The following is a 23261-nucleotide window of genomic DNA, read 5'->3' on the forward strand; positions in this document are numbered from 1 at the left end:
CAAAACTGACTGTTGTTGTATTTGTTACATGTCAATGATTAAAAAAAACTTTTAAAAATACATTTTATAGTGAATCACTATGGAGCTTATAGAGAAAACTGTAAATCATTATATTAATATGAAGTTTCCGGTTCCAGCAAAAAGTTAAATTATGCATAAGATCAATATTAAAACTTGGAAGGGATCTTGGAGATCAGTCATATAATATCAGTCATTTTATAGTGGGGAAACCCAAAGCCTAGAGAAGTTAATCGACTCATTGAGGTATTTAGGTGATGTAGTGGGTAGTGTTAGACTTGGTGTGAGGAAGACCCAAGCTCAGATTCTGTCTCAGATATTTGCTGCATTATCCTGGGTAAAGCACGTAACTTCTTGGCCTCATTTTCCTAGGGATAGCAGCACCTCTTTTACAAGGTTATTGTGAGTACCATAGAAGACAATATAAATAAAGCACTTTGTAAACCTGAAATATGTGTTAACTATAGAAATGTTAGTTATTATCATTATATAAATATTAGCTATTACTCTTATCATGATCTATGGTCATAAATTGATGACAGATCATTCTGATTAAAAAGTTCCTCTGATAGACTGTAAGCTCCTTGACCACAGGGACTACTTCAGTTCTGTCTTTGTTCCTCTGGTGCCTGCACAAAACAGGAGCTTAATAAATATTTTTTAATTGACTGATAAGGGACCAACCTTGATTCGGTCCTATGTGTTTTCCTCTGTGTCTTAATAAGCAGATATTTTCATGAAAGTCCATTCTCTAAAACGTATCTGTAATTCAGTCTTTTGTATTCAAAAACATCCTTGGGAGTAAGAGTGAATGCTCAGTAATTTAAAATTAAATTAAATTCTGTCAACAAGCGATAAGGCTGGAGTTAAAACAAGAGTGTGATTTAATATATAAAACATTTAAACTATTCATTACACTTTCTCATATTCACTCGTTAGGAAAAGGAACTTAAGACAGCTTTCTCTGAATTTAAGTTGTCCTGCTATCTGCTGACATGAGGAAGTTTCCTTCTCAAACCTATATTTACCCAATTTGTGGGAATGATGCTGTAAACATATCTTCAATTTTATATTTACTCTTTGTCAGAAGGCAATATTACATGGGATTTATGACCTGAGAGAAAAATTCCTGCATGTTTCCTTTCATTCCACTAAATTACACATCTACATTTTTCTGGACTTCTAGTAAAAATACAAGTTAAAGGTTCCCTCAAAAGTTCTAATCACTTAATCATAATAATCAATCACTAAAATTTGAATTGTAAGAAAAGTATTAATGCTGCAGGAGAAAGGAATATAATTTCTCATTCAGTAAATAGTTCCTTACATTGTCTAGGGTTTTTGCTTTTGTTTAAATTTTGAGAGGATTCTGATAATTGCTATATTTTGTTATTACAAAGTAGCAGGTAAGGCGTGGCTACTTTCAACTTACAAGTATTATGAGGGGGTATTAAATTTGCCATTTTCTTTCTTTCTGTTGCAAAGGTGTCAGTGTTGGAGATTAATCTCTTTTACTGAGGCATATATTGAAGATCTGAAGATTTCCTCTAATATATACCATAGCCTGTCATGACTACAATGGATCTATATGAAGGATACCTTTCTAAGCTTGCATAGTATCATGTGTTTGGAGCATACAAGAAGTAACAGTGGTTTCCTATGTGACTGGCTTCTATTCCTATAATGACTGAAAGTGTAGGTAGGAATGTCTTGTAGAGGCATTGATGCTGGCTGAATGTAATTAAGATGAAAGCACCATGGATACTGGCAATTGTATAGCTTCCTTTTTCCAGCCTGGAGTACCCATAGAGTAGGAATTGAGTTACAGAGGTGACTAATAAATGTTTATTGACTGATGGATTAGTCATGAACCTTCCCTAAAGTTGACTGTGTGATCATGCCTGAGACAATTAAATAATATACTATATATTGACAGTCATGGTATGCAACTAAGACATCTCTCACTTACACAAAATTATTAGAATTTCCTTATTAATAAGACACATATAGTATCAATTTTCATGAGACTATGGCATGGAGGAAAAAAAATATAGACTCTGGAGTCACAGGATATGGGTCCCAATCTGGCCTCTAAAACCTATTGCGTTTGTGATCTTGGGCAAGTTGATAAAGCTCCCTGAGCTTCAGTTTATTCATCCATAAAATGAGGGCATTGGACTTGGGGGCTTCCGAGTTCCCTTCTATGACCAGACCTAGGATTATCTGATTGCTCCAAACCCCCTTCTCTTTGTGACCTCCCTGCTTCTGTTAAGAACATCACCATTTCCCAGTCCTCCAGCTTTATAACTTCATTCATCCTTTGACTCTTCCTTCGGATCCAGATCAGCTGCTGAGTCTTGTTGATTTGATGGCCACAACACATCTGGCATCTTATCCCTTTGTTCTACTTATGCAGACACTGATTTGGTAAAATGGTTTCATGGACAGGGCACTCGACCCGTTTAAATAGCTGTGGCCTGGGCAAGTCACTTAATCTTTTATGCCTCAGTCACCTCATTTATAAAATGAGGGGGTTGGGTGTATTGGCCTCTAAAGTCCCTTTTAGCTCTAAATCTATGATTTTATCCTGCGGTTTCTCTGCACACAGTCTCTTTCTTCTCCATCCACAACATAACTGCCAAAATAATCTTCCTAAGGCATAGGTCTGACCATGTTACTCCCCAGTGACTACTCCAGTGGCTACTTATTCTTGCCTTTAGGATAACATACTAACTTTTTTGCTTGATTGTCATACCCTACCTTCCAGACTCGAATCTCCAAATGCCCTTTCACATCTCTAACTAGGATGTTCCAATAGCATTTTAAAGTCAATGTGTCAAAACTGAACACATTATCTCCCTCACATTCACCCCAAACTCCCTTCTTTCCCTATTATTGTTAAGGGCACCACCATCCTCCGAGTCACTCAGGCTCACAACAAAGGTATGATCCAGAATTCTTCACTCTCACTCATTGCTCTCCCCCCTCTGCCAACTCAACCCCCCAATCATATTGGTTAACAAGTCCTGTCAATCTTACCTCCATAACACCTTGCATATGCTTCCTACTCTTCCCTGATAGTGCTACCACCCTGAAATTATCTCTTTCATAGGTTACTTACTGCACTAGCTGTTTGTTTGGCCTCCCTGCTTCAATCTCTCTACTCTCCAGTTCATCCTCCATTCAGCTAGCAAAGTGATCTTCCTAAGGAATAGTTCTGACCACACTGCCCTGCTCCCACTATTCAATAAACTCCAGTGGCTTCCTACTACCTCCAGGATCAAACATAAACTCCTCCATTTGGCTCTCAAGGGCCTTTGTAACCTGGACCCCTCCTACCTTTTCAGTTTTCTTACACCTTTTCCTAAGTAACTAGTGACAATGGAGTCCTTGCTGATCCCCTCAAGACTCTCCATCCCTTGACTCTGGGTATTTCCCCTGGATGCTTAGCAAAGTGCCTGGCATACACAGCAGGTGCTTGAAAGTGCTCGTTGAAGGACTAGTTAAATATGTGTGAAGTAGAGTCAGAAACTAATATGATTAAATTTACAAAAATTCACTAGTCATCAATAAATGAGCAAAATTAAGTTTCACATTCTCTCTTATAATTAGCGGAAAAGGCATATTAGAACATTATAAACTGACTACAAATATCAATTGCTTTGGTCTCTGCTCATTTTAAAAAGCCATTACCATTCCCCTTGAACATCTTTTGAACCTTGTCACCTCAGTTTCGCACCCTCTTTCATTTCTTTTTATAGAATCTGGCAATTTCAAAACATCTGCACTTTTAAGTGAGTGAAGCAGTTACATCACTGTATTTCAATGGATTTGTCTTTGAATAAGAATGATTTTATTCTGAAATAGCCTTAAGATTTAAAATAAACACATACCAGTCAACATTAAAACTGTGGTTTAAGGAATACATTATCTCACTTTTTTATTTTGGAGGAAGACACAAAGGTTTTTAAACAAAACCTTCACAGATCAGGGAGGAAAAAAAGCTTAGATTATATTTCTTGTCAAGTTCAGAATCATTTATGACAAGAAAAAAGTATTTACTTTAGAAATTTAGCAAACAAAAATAACAAAAAGTTAAACATAACACCAAGTAGGATTTCGTGGATACAGAAAGAAATTTAACATTACATACATTACTTATTAAAATAATATGTCTGCTGTCTTTCCTCCCTACTCTCACCCTCCCAACATTTTCACACTAAAATAAGGGGAGAGATGGGGAGATAGAAGGAAGACAATGTAAGTACTGAGTGCTTTTTTATTCCTGGCTCTTTTTAGACCATCTGTCATACTCGGGCTCCAGATTCTACATCCGATCTGACACTCCACCTCTTCTCTCCTCTTCCTCATCTCCTATCACACAGATGCCTTCTGCCACTGTCTTCTCCTTTACCCCTGTCTCACATGATAAAGTGGTCTGACTCTTTACCAAAGCTAACCCCTCTACCTGCTCAAGTGATTCCATTCCATCCTGACTCCTCCAGTAGTTCATAACTTTCCCAGCTCCACCCTATTACTAATTTTCAATTTCTCCGTGTCTACTGGCTGCTTCCCTACTGCCTACAAACATTCCCATGTCAATTTCATCTCTGCAATAGCTCTTGAATATACTCCCTTCTCTCCTCTGACACTGCTACCACTCTGGTGCAGAGCCTTCCAGCTGGGCTGCTGCAACAGTCTGCTGATGGGTCTGCCTGACTCAAGTCTGTCCCCATTTCAATCCATTCTCCATTCAGTTACCAAAGTGATTTTCCTAAAGTACAGCTCTAACTCTGTCATCTCCCCCGCCGCCCCCAACAAACTCAAATAGCTTCCTATTGCCGTTAGGATCAAATACAAAATCCTGTTTTGTTATTAAGTACCCCTCATAACTTGGCCCCCTCTTATGTTTCCAGTCTTCTTACACCTTACCATTTCCTTTTACAACAGGGTACAGCAATGGCATTTCAGGCTGAATTGAGAGTCAAAGCGTCCAGGACTTAAGGAGGTGACAAGTGAGCTTTATTATGCCCAGGTCTCACCAATTTTGGAGTACTGAGTTGGCACTCAGTTCTGAGTGCCACATGTATCATTTTCAGAAGAACAAAAGCTAAAGCATATATACACATGTATACAAATATATTCACACACATATATGTATACATATATATAGATAGATAGATATAGATAGTGCTAAGATGATGTAGGTGTGGGAGACCATGCTATAAGAGAATTAGTTGAAAGAATTAAGAATGTTAGCCTGGAGAAGAGGTGATTTAGGCAGGCACATGAGAACAGTCTGTTAGGACTTGGTGGGCATTTTATGTGAAAGTGATAATTAGAATGATTCAAACTTGTTCTGCTTGACCCTAGAAATAAAAACTATAGAGATGTGGAAGTTGCAGGGAGGAATATTTTGGAACAATGTAAAGCAAAAAAAAATTCTATCAATCAGAACTGTCCCAAGTGAAATGTGATCTTTAAGAGGTAGTGAGTTCTGTCTCACTATACGTCATAAACAGAGGCTGAAGGACCACTTGTCAGAGGCACTATAGACAGCAATCCTGTTCATGCATGCTTTGGATGAGATGACCTTTGAAATGCCTTCTAACTCTAAAGTTTTATGATTCTGAATGGGAAAAACAAATACAAAGCTAAAATGAATTGAATAAGTGTTATTAATAGATATAAAATAATCAAATTAATGTTCCAAGTAGTCCCTACACTGATAAAATTATGAATTCTAGAAGTACTAAAAAATTTAATAAAAATTGGTTGTTACTTAAGGTGGAGCTTTTGACACTTTCCTTAAATGAAGACATCCATATCATCTTTTTTTCCCCTCCTACAGCTTACAATTTTAAATAATCATCACTTTCTGGGAGTACATCTGTATATAACTTTCCACAATTTGTTTAATGGATTGACAATTCTTTGGTTATCCTTAAGCAACTGCATATAATTAATTTTGGGGGGGTCTAATAAAAATCTCTTATGCTTTTTAAAAGTCTGCCTTTTGTACCAGAAAAACAAGAAGACAGATCATAGCTCTAGACTTGGAAGGGACTGCTGGGGCTACCCACTGCAATCTTCTTTTTTAACAGATTAGGAAACTTAGGCTTAGAGAGGTTAAATGACTTGTCCAAGGTCACACAGGTATTAAGGGACAGAGGTGATATTTGCACTCAGGTACTTTGATTTCAGAACTAGTAACTTAGAATTTTCTACTATGGTATGATTTCTCAATGTATACATAATAATGACATATCTTTATGAGGCAATTTTAGGTTCAATAAGTGCTTTATATCATTTGAACTTCACGACAATGCTACATTGCTCTTATGATGGTGACTGGAGAGAGGAGGGAATGGAGGCTTAGAGTAGTCACATGACAGATAAGTAGCAGAACTAGGATTTGAATGTCTTCTCACACTTAACATAAAGCAAGCTTTCTACTAGTCTAGCATCCTCCCATATACCATATAACCATTAATTAGTGCGTATATATGATATGTATTTATATGTAGGCTAGAATTTTTATTTTGTATCAAAACAATCTACTGATCATTCCTGTGAATATATTTACTTCATTTTCACGTACCACTCAAAGAATAAGTTCCGCTAGTAAAATCTTATTTGTATGAAGGTAAAACATTTGACAGCACTATAAAAATAATTATGGGAACTAAACAAAGTTAGGTAAAATAACTAGCTAGCATTTATATAGTCCTTTATTGTTTTGCAAAGCATGCTGTTTATGTAATCTCATTTGATCCTCACAACAGCTCTGTGAAGCAGAAGCTATTATTATCCCCATTTTACAGATGAGGAAACTTGATTATGAGACAGGTTAACTGACTTGTCTAGGGTCACACAACTACTGAATGTTTGAGGTAGGATTTGAATTCGAGTCTTCCTGATTCCAAGTCTAATACTGTCTATGCAATGTTCCACTTAACTGCTCAAAAGAAATAGCTATGAAAAATGGTTCATGATAATTAGCTATATTAAGCTTCCTCTGTTCAGAGATGTTGGAAATTCACGTAGGCATTTAATATATTCATTAGTTAGTATCTTTAGAAAAAAAACATCACTCATGCTGCCTATAAACTTTTAGTTGATCAAAGTGACAATATGCAGGTGTTTTCAGGTTGGCAGATGAAGCTTAAGTTTAATTTCTCTCACATGCCCTTTTTAGCGGCCATGTACCAAATTGCCATCATCCTGAAAGAATAGGACTAGATTATCCTAAGGTATCTGGAATTCTGTGATCTTATTTTTTTCTTGCATCTTCTTAATACTACTAGGTCTGACACAAAGTCAACTGTTTTTAGGATGCTACTAAAAGACTGTGCAAACATGGAAAACTGAAAAAGTAGAAAAGGCATAGCCTTGGAAAGAGGAGAAAAAAATGTTACTCCCCAACAAGGAATTTCTTCCTCTAATTCGTGTACTTTATTCCAGTACGTTCAGGACAACAGACATAAAGTAAAATGTACTCATTTGCCAGGAGAAAGAGAGACAATGACTGTATTTTCTGAAAATGTCTGCTACCTCAAAAACTACCTAATTAAAATGACTAAAACTAGACCCACAGTGACAAAGAAACCAAGAAAAATGTGTGGCTGAGTTGGATTTATGTGATCTGTAACATGCCCAATTCTTCAAATCTGTTCTTTTCTCTTTGCTTTGATCAGGAAGAAAGTGAGAATGAGAGGCAGGTTAGAGGGAGTAGAGAGAGGCTGATCCAGCACCAAAAGCCCATTGTCATTTCCTCCCAAACTCTTGATATATTAAAAACAAACAAAAGAGAGACCATGACCCAGTGTAACATCTAATTTACCACGCAACAAAGAAAAAAAGGCTCCAAATTGAAATAACTTAATGGATTCTGAAAGATGTCTCAAAGATGACATAATTACTTTCAATTCTTAATTAAAAATACTTCATGATGGTATCTTTCAGGCTTTCAAAATTTGTACATCTTCATGATCATTAGCATCTATTCTCTCTGATATTGTCTCAAAAGTATTTAGAAAGCTATTTGCCCATCCTACTCTGCAGTAATTTCACTGAGTCACTCAAATTTGACAGAAAAGATTTAATTATGCCTAGATTTTTCCAAGTTCTTCTATCTATATGTAACCGTGACCTTTGCATTAAAAAAATACTGCTGCTACATGTATAAGGGTCTGTGTGGGGCACGGTGGGGATAGGGGGTATCAGGAGAAGTACAATGACTGGGGACCAGAAGATCATTTCAAATTGATTACATATCTAATCACTGGCCAGCAAGCAGGACATTTAATTGTTGAAAAGCTGTTTTGATTAAAATCAGTCCTGTGTTGCCAACTACGCTTTCTTAAATGCCATGTCTTTCCACAAAAATTTTCCTTTTGAAAGTTCTACATAGGATTCTTCTGTTTGATCTGACATGGCACAGAGTATAGCAAAGGCAGGAGCTCGGAAAATATCTCAACAATATTCTCATAGAAATTCCTTTTTGAGAGAATTTAGCCCCCAAAATGACAACCTGGATGAATGATTTTTTTCACTCTTCATCCAGATATTTTGTCAGCAACACAACCTTAATGACAGAGCTGTCCACCTATAAAGACCACTTCTGATATGACTCTCTAGTCCAGGAGTTCTCAATCTGGGATTCATGGTCTTCCAGATAAATTATAGGGATCAATGAAATTAAATGAGAAAATTACATATTTATTTAAATTTAATTGATTTGATTTGCAATTCTTTGTGTTTCATTTTATGCATTTAAAAACACCTTTCTGAGAAGGAGCTGACGGCCTTCACTAGACTGACAAAGAGGCCCATGATGCTCTGCTAGAGAGGAACACTTTATCACACTGCTGTTTTATCACATCTCCTTATGCCATGGGTTAAATATGGCTGGTTTCTGCTGTCTTGGTCTTATTTAAACTGTTTACTTATGGTCTCAAAGAGAAACATTTCACTTCCCCCAAAGTATTATTCACCTAAGCAAACATCTATGCAGATGATACCCAGATCTATATCTATATATCTTTAGCCCTAGTCTTTCTCTTAAGCTACAATCAAGCCTCATTAATTGCCTCTTGGACATCTTAAACTGGGTGTTCCATAAAGTATCTCAAACTCAATTTATTCAAAACAGAACTCAACCTCCTCCCTACCTCTGCAACCTTCTCCTCTTTCTAACTTTCCTATTTAATGTCAAGTATGCCACAATCCTCTTGGTCACTGAGGCGTACAACCTTGGTGTTGTCTGAGCCTTCTCACTTGCCCTCATCCCACATATCAATCCATTGCCAAATCTTGTCATTGCCACCCTCAAGCCATCTCTCACATACGCCTCCTTTCCTTTCATCACAGAGCCACAACCTTATTTCAGATCTTGTCAACTTGCCCTTGGGGTATTGCGATAGCCTCTGCCTGAAGCTTCTCCTCACTCCAAAACATGCTCTACTAAGCTACCAAAATGATTTTTCTTAAGTGCAGGTTATGTTAGCTCTCTACTCAATAAACTCCAGTGACCCTTCCAGGATCAACTATAAGGTGTTTTGTTTGCATTTAGAGCACTCCATAACTGACTTCTTCCTGCCTCTCCAATCTCGTACAGGGGCTCACTAGCTGCTCCTCTCACCTCTTCTATCTCAGAACTTTTATACTGGCTGCCCCCAGTGCCTGGCATGCTCTGACCCTTTACCTTGGGCTCTAGGTCTCCCCAGCTTCCTTCAGGACTCAGCTTGAATAGGCAGTCTTTTCTGTCACCTCTGCCCCCTTCCAGTGTCTTTCCTTCAAAGATTATCTTTCTTTTTCTTTGTATAAACCTAGTATGTGCCTAGTTATTTAAATGTTGTCTTCCCCATTATAGTGTAAGCTCCTTGAGGGCAGGGACTGATTTTTTTTTTTTTGCTTTTCTTTGTATTCCCAGTGCTAGACATAGTGCCTGGTACATAGTGATAAGTTAATAAATGCTTGCTGACTGACTTGAAAACAAGGCTGAATAATTATGCTAAAAATATCTGATCATGTCTAGATATGAATTTTAAGGCCAGTAAGTTTATGAATGCAGGCATTTCTTAATATAAAATACTTAATCGTTAGAACAGTACCTTAAAATCATATTTGGTCTGTTTAAAAACATCAAAACTGAAATTTTCAGGAAGTACCAACCACTAAAGTACTTGGAAACATCACAGAAATGACCTTTTCAATCATACCTGACTGAGATGGCAACATTAAATTAAAAAGAATGCATGATAAGATATTATTCTAGTGTCTTTTTGAAAACAGTTTGAAAAGATAATTGTTACATGTTAATGTGCCAAAAAGTTCACTTTGTCAAAACAATTTTATGCAAAAATATGGTTTATGATGTCCTCATTAATAACAAAAAATGTTAATTGCTATTGATCTTGGTAGCAATTGTTTGTAAGTAACAAAATTTAATGACATGATTGGTCTGGAGAAACTAACATATAAGTTCATACATCATTAAATATCCTTTCTAGCTATAATTAATGATGGACTGTCCTTTGCTACTAACCCACTATCAATAAGATGTTTACTTGGAATTGAGTTTCCAGGAGTGGGGATAGATTTGCATTGAGATATCCACATACTCTGACTCAGTCTTCCTTGTGAAAAGTGGCTGTTTGGAGGCAAAGTCAATTATTTTGGATGCTTATAAAGTAAGAAAGCACTAATTACATAACTACAAATCACTTGCCAACATTTAAACAGTTCCAGTATTTTAGACCAATGCCTTACAGGGGAGTATCTCAATCCTTTATGTATGGAATGATCCCTCACTGACAATTCATTTATATTGTGGAGTATATAAAATAACTTTTTCATGGTTTCTGAGGTCTTTTGTAGCACTATGATTCAATGATTAAGATGGAAGAATGGATTGACTTATCATTACCAGAAATGCTTTTCCCTTAAAATTGTGCCTTACTTAATTTAGAAACTGGATAGTGAGTATTGAGGGCTAGGGAATGTGGTAAGTGGAAGGCTAGTCCAATGGTCAGGTGTAAAAGGTTAAACCAACAACTTTTTTGTAAAGATGGGTCTCTTAGAGCAGGGATTCTTAAACTTTTTCCACTTGTGACCCCTTTGTGCGTTTTGGCAACGTTTGTTGGCACTGTGTGGCATGATGGCAATGTGCAGCGTGAAGTGTGCATGTTCTGTGTTCAGAACAAAGGCTGCAGTGAAGTTGCGCAATGCAACACGGACAAACTGCCAGAAACACCCTGGATTCGTTGTGTGTTTGATTTTTCATTAATATTTGTTATTGTGCATTCAAATCTTTTACTGTTGCCAAATTTTTTGTTACCCCACATGGGGTCATGACCCACAGTTTAAGAAGCACTGTCTTAGAGTACATTTACTGGAATTCTGGCTGAGAATTTAAAGAGATATTTTGATATTTCTGATTTTGCCACTACAGTTACACTAAATAAGTATTTTTTTCTGATATTCTGTGAAAAGCAACTGAATAAGATTATAAACATCATAATGAAAGCAAATTTATGTCTCAAAAGATCTTACATTATAAATAATGCATTAAAAATGCATTTTGAAGGGGCAGCTAGGTGGCACACTGAGTAGAGCACTGGCCCTGGAGTCAGAAGGACCTCAGTTCAAATCCAACCTCAGACACTTGACACATGTACTAGCTGTGTGACTTTGGGCAAGTCACTTAACCCCAATTGCCCTGCTGAAAAAACAAAAAAAAATGCATTTTGAAAACCTCTGCATATGAAAACAAAACGTTCAACCTTCACTGATGAACTTGACACCAATAATAAACAGTATTGGCCAATAATTACTTTTTAGGAGAAATAATTGGCAAAAATTACATTCTATTTTTAGTAGCAACCAAAAGATAAAAAGATTGTCTTCAGTAAAGATATTAAATACTCACTAGATTCCAATAAAGTACAAATGTAGATGGCTTTCACAACCTAAGCCATTACTCACTGAAGAACAATTTATGTTATATATAGAAGTTATAGGATTTATTGATTCCAAGAGAATCCAAAACATAGGTCACTCACTTACAGACATCTGGACAGATGAAAATCCTAAACTCTTCATCACAGGAAAAAATAATAGCTATAGCATGGGAGGTAGAGAAGAATAAGGATCTATTTGCATGCCAGGGAATACTGGTCCTCATTCCTAGATAAAAAAAAAAAGCATGGGGATTCTTCACTTGCTGAAACTTAAGGAATATGCTACATTTTCTCACTCAAGGGATCTTGAGAAATAATTGTATTTTAATTACAAAATATAATAAGGAATGCTGTGATATAAACCAAGGACTAATATGAAGTTAAACAATCAAAAAAATGAGGCTTAAAAAAATGTACTCAAAAACAAAAATGAAAACAATACGAGTCAAAAGGAAAAGAGTAAGTAGGCCACTGATAAGTCTGCTTTTGTCTTCTAATAAACCTTTATTGGGATTAAGCCAAATTTGTGACTCAGGGAATGACAACTATTTTTAAAGCACACAAGAGAAGCATGGCTATCAGGCACCCACTGGGAGTATGCAATACTGGATAAACAAACGTTCTGAAGGGTTGGAGGTTTAACCTTTTGAGTGCCAGGGAATAGCCAAAAGTCCAGTGTGGCCTCCAAAGACCTTGATCTTCAGCAGTGCTCTCCAGACTCCTAACCTTAAGTAGGCTGTCCTTATCTGGTTTCCTAAGCCCTGGGATGTTCTCCATCACATACCAGTGCATATGCCTCAGGAAGAGAGCTGATCTCTCTCCTATTGTTATCAGGCTGATGAACAGGCCTAAGTTCCTTCAGGAGGGAGTCACCAATGATCAGGTACTCATTTCTTTCCCTTCTCACCCTTTACAGACTATCTCACTTGACAGCACCTACTAGTATTCAAATCATCATTCCTCAGAGGACAGGTGGCTGCTTCTTCCTTTTCAGGTTCAGCCCCCTCCTCCTCAGAGAGAACTTTTTATCTGCTACTTAGCTCCAAGGATTCAGGGGTCCTTTCTTCCCATTTATCTATGTCATAATCTTCTATCTTTCAACCTCCTGCCACAGGTCCAACAGGATTCTCTGTTGCTTCTTCAGATTTTTTCTTCTTTGTTTTCATATGGAAGTGCCTTCCCACACCCTTTAAATTCTCACTCAACCTAAAAAGTGGAGAATTCTTTGTGACCTTTATCTTCTACTCTAAGCAGATTAGCACATATTTGCACATAGATAATAATTATTGGGCTGTGGCAGAAAGACAAACATTATGCAACTCATTGTTAAAAGTTTCCCTGATTTTCATATTTTCTGGAAGCAATATTTTTAGCCCTTTTCAGTAAAGGTAGTACCTAAAACAAAGATGATCAACATAGGTCCTATGCTGTAGTTTTGATGTTAAACTAAATGAATGTACTTAGCATGCAAATAACAATCTAATTGTGTCCTTGACTTAAAAAACAAAAACTAAAAAAGACAAAAAACAAACCAAACAGCGTATCAATTATAAAAACTTAGCTTAAAGTGGTATATCAGGGTTTTTCCTTCAGGACCCTAATGCTAACTCTAAATTACAGTTCAGGATTTCAGTTGACACGTGGAATTATTGCCTGAGAGCATTTAAGGAAACGTTCTTTCCAATGTAAATATTAAGGTCACAATCATCAGGCAATTTTGAGTGAAACTCATGCAATATTTTAAAAGTTTATACAACTCCTTAGCAGTCCAGCTTCGCTGCACATCTTTCATGAGGCCGACTTTGACATCCTCAGTTGTTAACAATCTTTCTCTTCTAACCTAACAGCACTTAGAAAAACAACAATATGTCTCTAATGCACTTTTATAATACTGTGTATTACATCTACGTGTGTTTGTATCTTATTCCCTTCCTGGTCTGTAAGCTCCATGATCTTACCTAAACTTTGTGTTTCCTTCACTGCCAAATATAGCCCTCAATAAATGTTCACTGAAGTATAATTAGTGTCTTTTAAATTAGGGGAATTGAAAACTAGCTCAATGCACTATGACTAAGAGAAACAAGCATCATTCAATAAACTTCAAGTTATTTTAAAGAACTACGTACATTTTAAGTTTCTTTGTTCTTCATATCTCACTGCTACCTGACTTTCAAAACACAAAGGGTCAGACCAAATATTCCACATTAAACCTCCAAATTAAATGTATTTTCATCACACTGAATCTACTTACAACTTTACAAATGATTAACTTTTAAAAAACCAGGCATAGAAACCAGAAAGTATTGGTTGTTTTTGTTGAAAAGGTCTAATAAACTACATCAAAGTTCCTACGAAAAACTGGTTATCTGCTTCAACACATACTTTCACATTGGTTCATTCTTACAATAGACTTAATAAGCGTCAAATCTCTCTTTAGTAAAAGGAATGTTCAGTGAAGACTTTAAAAATATTATCAGTACTTAAGCCAATCCTGAATTATTTATTAGGGCAATAAAGTTTTCAGTTTTCTTTTCTTTTTTAATGATATTGTGCATATGCTAAGGGACAGGGAGGAAGAGAAGGGAAGGGAACAAGCATTTGTGAAGTGCCTGATCTGTGCCAGGCACTGTGCTAAGCACTTAAGAAATACCATCTCATTTGGTGCTTGAAACAACACTGTGAGATAGGTGCTGCTATTATTCTCACTTTACAGGGGAGGGAACTGAGGGAGGCAAAGCTGTGTGCCCAGGGTCACACAGCTCCTAAGTGTCTGAGGCCAGGTCATCGTGCTTCTAGGCCCAGTGCTGTCTATATCACGCCTTTTAGCTGAAGTGTGAACCATTTATTAGTATGAGGAAATAATTTTCATTCTCAGGTGACCAACTCTTTTGCTTGTGAGAGGTACTGTTGTAGAGCCAGCAGTGCACTAGACTCAGAATTAGGATATGTGGCTTTGAATACTACCTCATGAACACTTATACTAGGTGACTCTCTTAACTTCTCAGGACCTAAATTTCCTCATCTGTAAAATCAAGGATATTAGTACCAGCCTTTGTCATTGTGGTTGAGTCATTTTTCAGTCATGCCCAACTCTTTGTGACCCCATTTGAGGTTTTCTTAGCAGAGATACTGGAGTGGTTTGCCATTTCCTTCTCCAGCTCATTTTGCAGATGAGGAAGCTGAGGGTAAACGGGGTTAAGTGACTTGCTCTGGGTCACACAGTTAGTATTTGAGGCCAGATCTAAATGCATAAAGAGTCTTCCTGACTCCAGGTCCAGCATTTTAACCACTACGCCACCTAGCTGCCCAGTATTATGATTACCTATAACAAGGAGTTTTAACGGAAAGTGCTTTGTAAACCTTAAATCATTCTATAAGTGACATTATTATGGTTGTTTAGGAATATGCAACTTTTAATTCCTCCTCTCGCTTAATATATGACTTTTCCCCCCTCTCAATATAGCTAATAGTTGTATTCATGACATCCCCTGTTTAATAAAACCACCAGATGAATGATAGCTCTTCACTTGAAAGGAGATATGTGCCCCAGGAGAGTATGGTCAAGAATTTCTTCCATAGAGATCTCTTTTATGTAACCTGTGTGTTAAAGATTAGCATAGGCTAAATTAAGTATTATTTTATAGGTAGTTTCTATAACCTAATCCCTGTAGGAAAGGTAAATCTCATTTTTAATAAATTAAATATAGTATATTACTTTTTAAAAAGATACTTTATTCCTTTGGGATGTTTGTCTAGCTTGTGTCACAATATCACCAGTAACAAAATATTCTGATATTTTAAAATACACTGTACTTCTTTCAAATGAGGACATACTTAGCATTTGTATGATTTCTATGGCAATTAGATATCATCAAGGAAAAAGCTATACTATGTACAGAGAAACCCAAATCTTCAAAAAGACAGCCTCAGAATTCCTTCTTTATGCATTATAAATACTTTGGTATTCTTTCTCCTCTCTCTCTCTGTCTCTCTCTTTCTAGGTAGTAATCCTACAAATTAAAAGGTGCCACTAGTGCATGATATCAATATCTAGGCCAACAGAGAGAAATGTTGGAGAATATGAAGTTGTGCAATCTGGTAAAATCATAAATGTTTTCATACCATCAATAGAAGAATAAGTTTAGGCAGAAAGTATTATAATGTGCTTTGTCTTGCATTTTTTCAGCAACTTCATTATCCATGAACATTTAGGCCCATGATCTCTTGGGGCAAACATCTCTTTTCAAGTGAAGAGCTATTCTATTACTCCTCTGGTAGTTTTATTAAACAAGGAATGCCATGAACTACAACTCTTAATTATATTGAAAGGGGAAAAAAGTCATACATTAAGTGAGAGAAGATCTAGGTAACCCAAATGGCAATTTTTTAAATAAATGTACCAAGACTTTATTATTAATATTATTTTTATTTTTTATGCATGAAACAAATGTACTCTCAGATGACAGCTATGTATGCCATAATTTCCAATGAACTGTAGAAAAACTGAAGCTAAAGTATTAGGAAAAATTATAAGAAAATGTTTCAGAGGAGAGGATATGGGAAAAATTTATATAATCAGTTGTTACTACATGAATTTTGATGTTTCTGAGCACTGGTAGATAGAAGCCTAAGTATATTCAAGATATAATATTCTTTCTCCTCTGACAAGGGTTGAGGCTCAGGGACAAAGCAAATCTTTTTTCCTTGAAAATCCTACATTTTCTGTCTCAGAAGACTTAAGTTTAGAACAATCATTATTTTGTCCATACTTCTTGAACATCTACAGCCATGCCGTTTCCAACTGGGCCATTGCCTCTACTCCCTGCCAACAAGAAAAGTGGATTTCACCCCTGGAACTAAAGTGGGCTTTGCTAAGCCAGCTCTGGCTTTCTCTTGCTCATTTTTGGGACTCGATAGTGCTTCTTTGAGACCTCTAGTCATGCCACAGTGCTTATTGTATTGCTGCCCTCCCCCACACCCCACAACTGCTTTCTTTTATGTACTGTTTTCCTTATGTATTATTTTGCTCCATTAGAATGTAAGTGTCTTGTGTGCAGGGATTGTGTAGAATGTTTTTGTCTCCTCAGCATTTAGAATAATGTCTGGCAAATAGTAAACCCTTAATAAATGCATGCTCTCTCTCATCTATCTATCCATCCATCTATCCAATAATAACAAAAATAATTATTTTCCTTTCTACAAGTACATTTCTCAGAGTGATAACTGTCTTTCATTTTCTTGGAAAATTAGGTTTGCATCACATGAAAGAAAAAGGACACACATATGGGTATGTCATCATACCTCAATTGCACAGGGTAGGACAATACTATGCTTAGACTATTTTGAAAGTATAATTGTCCAATTTCAAAGAACTCTTAAGAAAAATTCGACAACAGTGTTAAATAAGACTTCTAACCTTGCTGCAAATATTTCAGGATATTTCACTAATAAGACACTTCTTTATAAATAGTGAATTTCTTTGGTAGCGGGGATAATTGTTGGTAAGAGTTAAAGAAAGAGTTTGATAGTGTTAAGAAAGATGAATTGCCATATAGCCAGATAAGCATGGAACTTATTTCCAACTGAATCTGTGGTCAGTAATGAAAAAATATTTCAGAAGATAATCCACTGAAAATTAAGTTGCTTAAAAGAAGAAAGAAGACAAAAGACTAGTACAATTTGGTTTTGCAATCAGGAAAAATATTAAACATTTATATTTTATCTAGCAGGTATTTCAATAATTGTCCCAATTTTTTCCATTGTATTTTAGAAAACGAATCCCCTAGCGGCTGTTTCATTTTTATCTTTGTATTCCCACCCCATGGCACAGTGATTAATAAATGATTTTAGACTGACTCATCTAGAACCTTAATTTTCTTTCAGGATGACTGACAATGCAACAAAATTCCATTGAGTTTTTTAAAAAAAAAACCATATAAAAAACATCTGAAAATTCTAATATAAAACAGTAATGATAACCTTTTCTAAAAGTAGTTTCATTCATTTCCAGTTCCATTACAGAAGAAGTGATGCAAAAATGCAATTCGGTAAATGGCACAATGTTCTACAAAAATTAAGACTGTTTTAATGGCAAGTTCTATGGAGTGAAAAATAAGCTTTTTACTCTGCATCAGATGCTCATTTCTTTTCTGCACAAAAAGACTCCATGCAAATAAATAGGAATGCTAATCACTCAAGAAAAGTTCAAGGAGTGTGGAAAGAAATAAGAATTAGGTCCTTTGTGTTACATGCTTATATGAATAGAGTATATCTGGGTAATGTCCAGTTCCCAAAGAGGCAGAATGTAAGACTTGAATTTATAAGTACTTTTCACTTAAACTACCTTCCAGATGTATTCCTTAGTATGGCAAGAGCATCTGGATAGCCATCCATGTTGTAGTCTCCAATGTGAAGGGTAATTGGAAAGGGTATTTCAGCCGATAGCGGTTCATCATCAAATGGCACAAAGCCCCAGACTGTGCCCTTGTAGCTGAAATCTTGTATCACTGGAATCCACTGAGATTTAAAAAAAAAAGTTAGTGTTTATGGATTTATTCACAAAAATACTTACCATCTGCGGAAGTGAAAATTTATTCAGGTTTAGAAAATGGTTATTTTTTTGTTAATTTCATATGTTCATACCAAAGCATATTCTTACATTCTCAAGAAACTGATTTCACTTAAAGTCCTTTTGTTTACAACACTGAATAAGGCAATCTATTATAATTTACTTTTGGGAAAAATGTGGAATGTTTAAAAAAAACCATATAGCTTCCTTCTGGAACTATATCCCTAGCCATGTTCACTTGGCCTGGTCCAGATTAAGAATTTTTGACAGGGCTTTTAAGTTCTTTTAACCCAAAGTGCCCCTTTTCCAACAATTTGGGTTTGGGTGGAAATAGGATCCATATTTTAAGGGACTCAAAATTAATTTTTAAACTAAAGCAAAACTACATTCAGCTTCAAATGGGTGTTCATTTTTGGTGAACATCTCAAGAAAATTTAGACTGAAAGTGCCTCTCTCACTTTCTTTTTGTACCTGTTATTCTACAAAGATAATGTTAGCTGTCAACTTCAGAGTTGGCTAGCACTGAGGTTTCTCTAATAACATGATGAACTGATATTTTCTTCAATGAAAGTGAAAGGTTGATCTTTGCTTGGGGGAGTGATCTCTACTACCACAAGTATTGGGATCTAGATTTATTTCACTCTTTCCTTTTCAATACTAACTGTAATGGAGATCACAGAAAGAGAATGCTAATTGGGAGGTAAGGTTTAAGAAAACTCTCCCTTCTGAGTGGCTCAAAGTGCCACTTATTACATCTCGAAATGAAAATAAAAATGTAAAGAGTAGAAAGTACATCAATTAAAATATAGTTGTGTCTATAATTAGAAGTTACGACATGCCGGAAAATAATATCATGTCCAAACAGAAGCAGGTGCATAGACTTGACTGACTGAAATGGCAGGAGACCAAACATGCCAACAGATTTTTTTTTCCTCTTTAAGCAGGTGGCTCATTTACATGGCTCAAAGCCATACTATGTTAAAAAGGCTCTTATAAAAAGGCTCAGTCCACAGAGTGCCTCAAAAAAACTTAAAGGTTATTCAGGGAAAGGCAGATCTCATAAATCTCCCCAACTTAAAGAGGATACGTATTTTTAAAAGTTTTATAAACAACTTTCAAATTTCCATTAAAAATGCTATTTAAAAAATATTTTCACAAGCTTAAAGAACTTAACGCTGGAGGAAAACTTGAAGATCAAGCAAAGAGTAATTCTTCATTTTTGGATGAAGAAACTGAGGCCTCAATAGGTAAAGTGACTTTCCCAAAGTGACACCCCACAGAGTAGTCAGAAGTGTGACAGTCTTCTACCTCTCAATCCAGTGCTCAATCCCTACATGAGGCTGCCTTAATGTTGATTATCTTAGTTACCATCTTAATGATGACAAATGACGTGAGATAACATAGTCTCACAAGATTTACTGATGGAAGGGATTTTAGGGATCATTTAGTTTAACTCCCTCATTTTACATGAGAAAAAATGAGGCATAGCAAGGTGATGTCACCTAGGTAGGAGGTGTTAGAGCTGAGCTTGACACCAAATCCATGCAGGATTTGTTTAGACCTCTAACGGGGTCTCATTTCAGTTCTCAGAGCCAAAACACAAAGAATCTAACAAAATAAAAACTCATTGTTCTGATGATTCACTATGAAGGAAGAGTCTCTATTATACTAGTACTTCAAACACTAAATAACAGAACAAGAACTTTCATTTAAAGTGTCCCCTAACAATTTCTTAAGCCCCATGACATTTCTCTACTCACAGAGTAATGATTTTATGGCTTCTGAACTACAGTTAACATTACCTGTAACTGGAATCCAGGCTGTAATTACTAGTTCTACCTATTCATGTGCAACCAGGCCTGAGTTGATAGTTGAACCAATGCATGAACCTTACATGATTTCAGACTTTAAAATAATTTAAAGACTTGAAAGAAAGTTAATCAATTACAAAAAAAAAAAAAAAGAAAAAAGAGAGAAAAACAGAGAGAGAGAGACAGACAGAGAGAGAGAGAGAGAGAGAGAGATGGAGGAATAATTCAACACAGGCACTATATGTGTGACTGGTCTCTAGATTAGGTTCACCATGTGGTCAATTTTTTATTCAGATTTCTAATAGGCAGGAAATATTTGCCTATATTTTACAATTGTATTTTAGATGCTTGGGCTCTTCCAGTTATTGTTAAAATGTGAAAATACATACCTATCATTCCTATATCACTTCTTTACTTTGACTATCATGTTCTGAACTGTTCTTCTGTGACATATATAAAGGTAAAATGCACAGTTTGAACACTGGAAAACAATGAATTACTATACTTAACAGCAGACATAGAAGAATATTGTTCTTAAACACAAATATAATGCTTTTCTAAATAGTTCTTATTACTGTGTCTATATTTTACCAAGAAACATAATGGATTGATTTTTGAATATGCACGATAAATGTAATGTTGTTACATACAATATTTGGCTTATAAGGGCTTTCTACATCAGAACAGATTTTGGCATTGTACAGTACCCTGCACCCCTTACTACCCTGCACACTGTAGTCAATTAAAAAAACCAGCCTAATTTCAATTTCTTTATTAACAAAAGAGTGAGAATGCGCTTTGCCTTTTTAAAAAGAATTGTTTTGGGATGATTTTGGTTCTTCCTTTATGCACTACATGTTCTTTTCCACATTTTATTTTGTTTGCTTTAGCAAAACAATGGTTGCATACCTGATTAGTCATTCCTGGTTTAGCTAAGTAGATGGCACTTCTCTTGCAATTTTCATCTTCACAGCCGGGCAATAAGTGATCAGTTTGTCCATCTCCATCTGCAAAAAGAAACGACATTAGTCTATTGCCATTCAAAAAATTAAATGTCCTTTCACATAGGATTAAATCTTCAACTTGTTCAAAGACTGTATCAATCTGGTCAAAATGGAAAAAAATAGACATGAGACTTAGAAATAAATGTAGTTTCAGAAATGTCATTTAAAATTTTATTTTTATTTCATTTAAATATTTAAATACTTAATTTATTTTATTTAAACTGTGACTCCACTGAAAGAAGGCGTTCAACTATGCTGATTGGTTCTATTACAAGTTTGGGTTATTCAATCTTAAATGGGCCATGAACCTTTCACAACAATTCTTTTACTCTTCCTTGATCTACTAGCTACCGCACTCATAGCCACTATTCCAAACCTTTTCTTCTCAGGTCATTGACAATTCACCTCAGCAGAGGGTTCAAAGTCTTAGATTTCACTGAAAATATTGAGACTCCAATTTCACATTTCAGATCACTTCACTATCACTCCCTGCCTCTAGGTCCCTTCTTCCACTGCTCCAGTCTCAGAGATTAAATGGTTTTCCCTTTCCAAATGCCAACCCAACCCCTCTTCTAGCACCCTTGATTCCATATGTCTCTCTGGCAGCTTACCTCTTCAATCATCCCTTCTCTTGCTAATTTTCAACCTCTCCTTATCTAAGCGTTCTTTCACTCCTAACTTCAAACATGCTGAAAGCCCTTCCATCTTCATAAATCTTTCACTTGCTGACCTCAGTGAATTATAAAACATTAACATCAACATCATCAACAACAACAACAACAGGGAAACCAGCCAGAAGACTGATAAGGGCTCACACGGGGTGGGGGGAGAGGGGGAAGGGGAGGGAGGGGAGGGTGGTGGGGAGGGGGGTCATAGTATCAGAGGAGAGAAGGCGGAGTATGTAAGACATATTACGAAGGGATAATTGATAAAACTTGGCATTCAGTTGCCAAGTCATGTTGAGTCTACCTCCATGACATCTTTTGCATCTGCCTCCTCTTCACTCACAGCACAGAACATCTTAGTTCAGACCCTCGACACCTTTCACCTGGACAACTACAAAAGCCACTTAACTGGTCTCCCTGCGTCCATCCTCTCTCCTTTCCAATATGGACTCCACATAAATGGATATTCCCAAAACATAGATCTGACCGAGTCAACCTTTTGCTCAAGAAATTTCAGTGGCTCCCTATTGCTGCTAAAATACAAACTCCTCTGTTTGACGTTTAAAACCCTTCACAAGCTTGTCCTGTCCTATCTTTCCAAACTAATAATATACTCAATAGTCAGAAAGAGGTCAGTTGATATGAGTATAGTGAATAATGATGCAACCCTGAAAATAGAAAGTGCTGAGGTTGACACAAATTTTAAAAGCAATGTGATTTCTATTTGTAAAATAAGGAAATAAATACTTTGTCCCAGTGCTTGACATGAAAGGAAAATTGGACAGTTTCCAGCATTGCTAAAAAGAAGTAAAATGACACCTCACTCCTTGCCTCCCAACTTCAAGGCCTGATAAAAAGTTAAAGAAAAAGCCATCAACTTTCAAAATTCTTTGCTGGAATTGGCCCATGCTTTTCAGAAATATTATGTTTAATAGTGATCATCAATAGTCTGAAGAATTACTATTCCTTTTCTGGTTATATTAATGACTCTTAAAAAATTCTGACTTTTTTACACATAATCTACTTAGAGATCTGAGCCTTTGAGCTGTACTTAATCACAAAGTTAAGTAAATCCTATAACGAATATATTTACCTTAAATCAATCAACAAGAATCATTAAGTACCTGATATGTGACTGGCACTACACAGGAGGATACAAAGGCAAAACAAACAAAAACACCTGTTCTCATTATACTGTGTGTGTGTGTGTGTGTGTGTGTGTGTGTGTGTGT

The 23261-nt window shown here is 36.2% G+C and overlaps 1 protein-coding gene across 1 annotated transcript in view; it reads right to left on the reverse strand.

Moving 5' to 3' along the window:
• The window catches only part of ITFG1 (integrin alpha FG-GAP repeat containing 1), a 266220-nt gene that overhangs the window by 97412 nt on the left and 145547 nt on the right, over positions 1-23261 (reverse strand). The window contains exons 9-10 of the mRNA XM_036751887.1: positions 21270-21367; positions 18325-18497 (exon numbers count right to left, since the gene is read on the reverse strand). Of these exons, the coding sequence (XP_036607782.1) occupies positions 18325-18497; positions 21270-21367 (271 nt within the window). The remainder of the gene's footprint in view (positions 1-18324; positions 18498-21269; positions 21368-23261) is intronic.

This window comes from Trichosurus vulpecula, chromosome 3 (genome assembly GCF_011100635.1).
Source record: "Trichosurus vulpecula isolate mTriVul1 chromosome 3, mTriVul1.pri, whole genome shotgun sequence".
Lineage (NCBI taxonomy): Eukaryota > Metazoa > Chordata > Mammalia > Diprotodontia > Phalangeridae > Trichosurus > Trichosurus vulpecula.